This window comes from Antrostomus carolinensis, unplaced genomic scaffold, assembly GCF_000700745.2.
Source record: "Antrostomus carolinensis isolate BGI_N321 unplaced genomic scaffold, ASM70074v2 scaffold46355, whole genome shotgun sequence".
Taxonomy (NCBI): domain Eukaryota; kingdom Metazoa; phylum Chordata; class Aves; order Caprimulgiformes; family Caprimulgidae; genus Antrostomus; species Antrostomus carolinensis.
Window position 1 is genome coordinate 1,859 of NW_010319262.1, and position 372 is coordinate 2,230.

The 372-nt window shown below is 63.2% G+C and overlaps 1 protein-coding gene across 1 annotated transcript in view; it reads left to right on the plus strand.

Annotated features, from left to right (window-relative positions):
* CASTOR1 (cytosolic arginine sensor for mTORC1 subunit 1) overlaps positions 1–372 on the plus strand; it is a gene marked incomplete at both ends in the record, with an annotated part of 2,584 nt that overhangs the window by 1,853 nt on the left and 359 nt on the right. Inside the window, one exon of the mRNA XM_010169197.2 lies at positions 238–351. Within this exon, the coding sequence (XP_010167499.2) occupies positions 238–351 (114 nt within the window). The remainder of the gene's footprint in view (positions 1–237; positions 352–372) is intronic.

Here is a 372-nt window from a genome sequence, read left to right on the forward strand (position 1 = left end):
ACCCCCAGTTGCCCCCCTGCCCTGCCTGTAACACCCGCTGCACCCCAGCCTGGGGGCTGGACAAGCTGCAGACCCCATGGGTAGCACCTGCTCCTGTCCCCCTTCTCCCCACCCTCACCCCACGGCATCCCAACGTGATGCTCAGAGATGACCAGTGCCACCACTGAGCCCTTCTCCTTCCAGTTTTGGGGGTCATCACCCCTCCCTGTGACTCTTTTCCGTGTCCCCACTCTGCAGCCCCCCAAGGGAGGATGGCACCAGCAGCCAGGACCTCGACTCCATCACCTTCTTCGCCTTCTCCCTCATCGAGGGCTACATCTCCATCGTGATGGATGCCGAAACCCAGAAGCGGTAGGGGGCAACCTCAGGGCC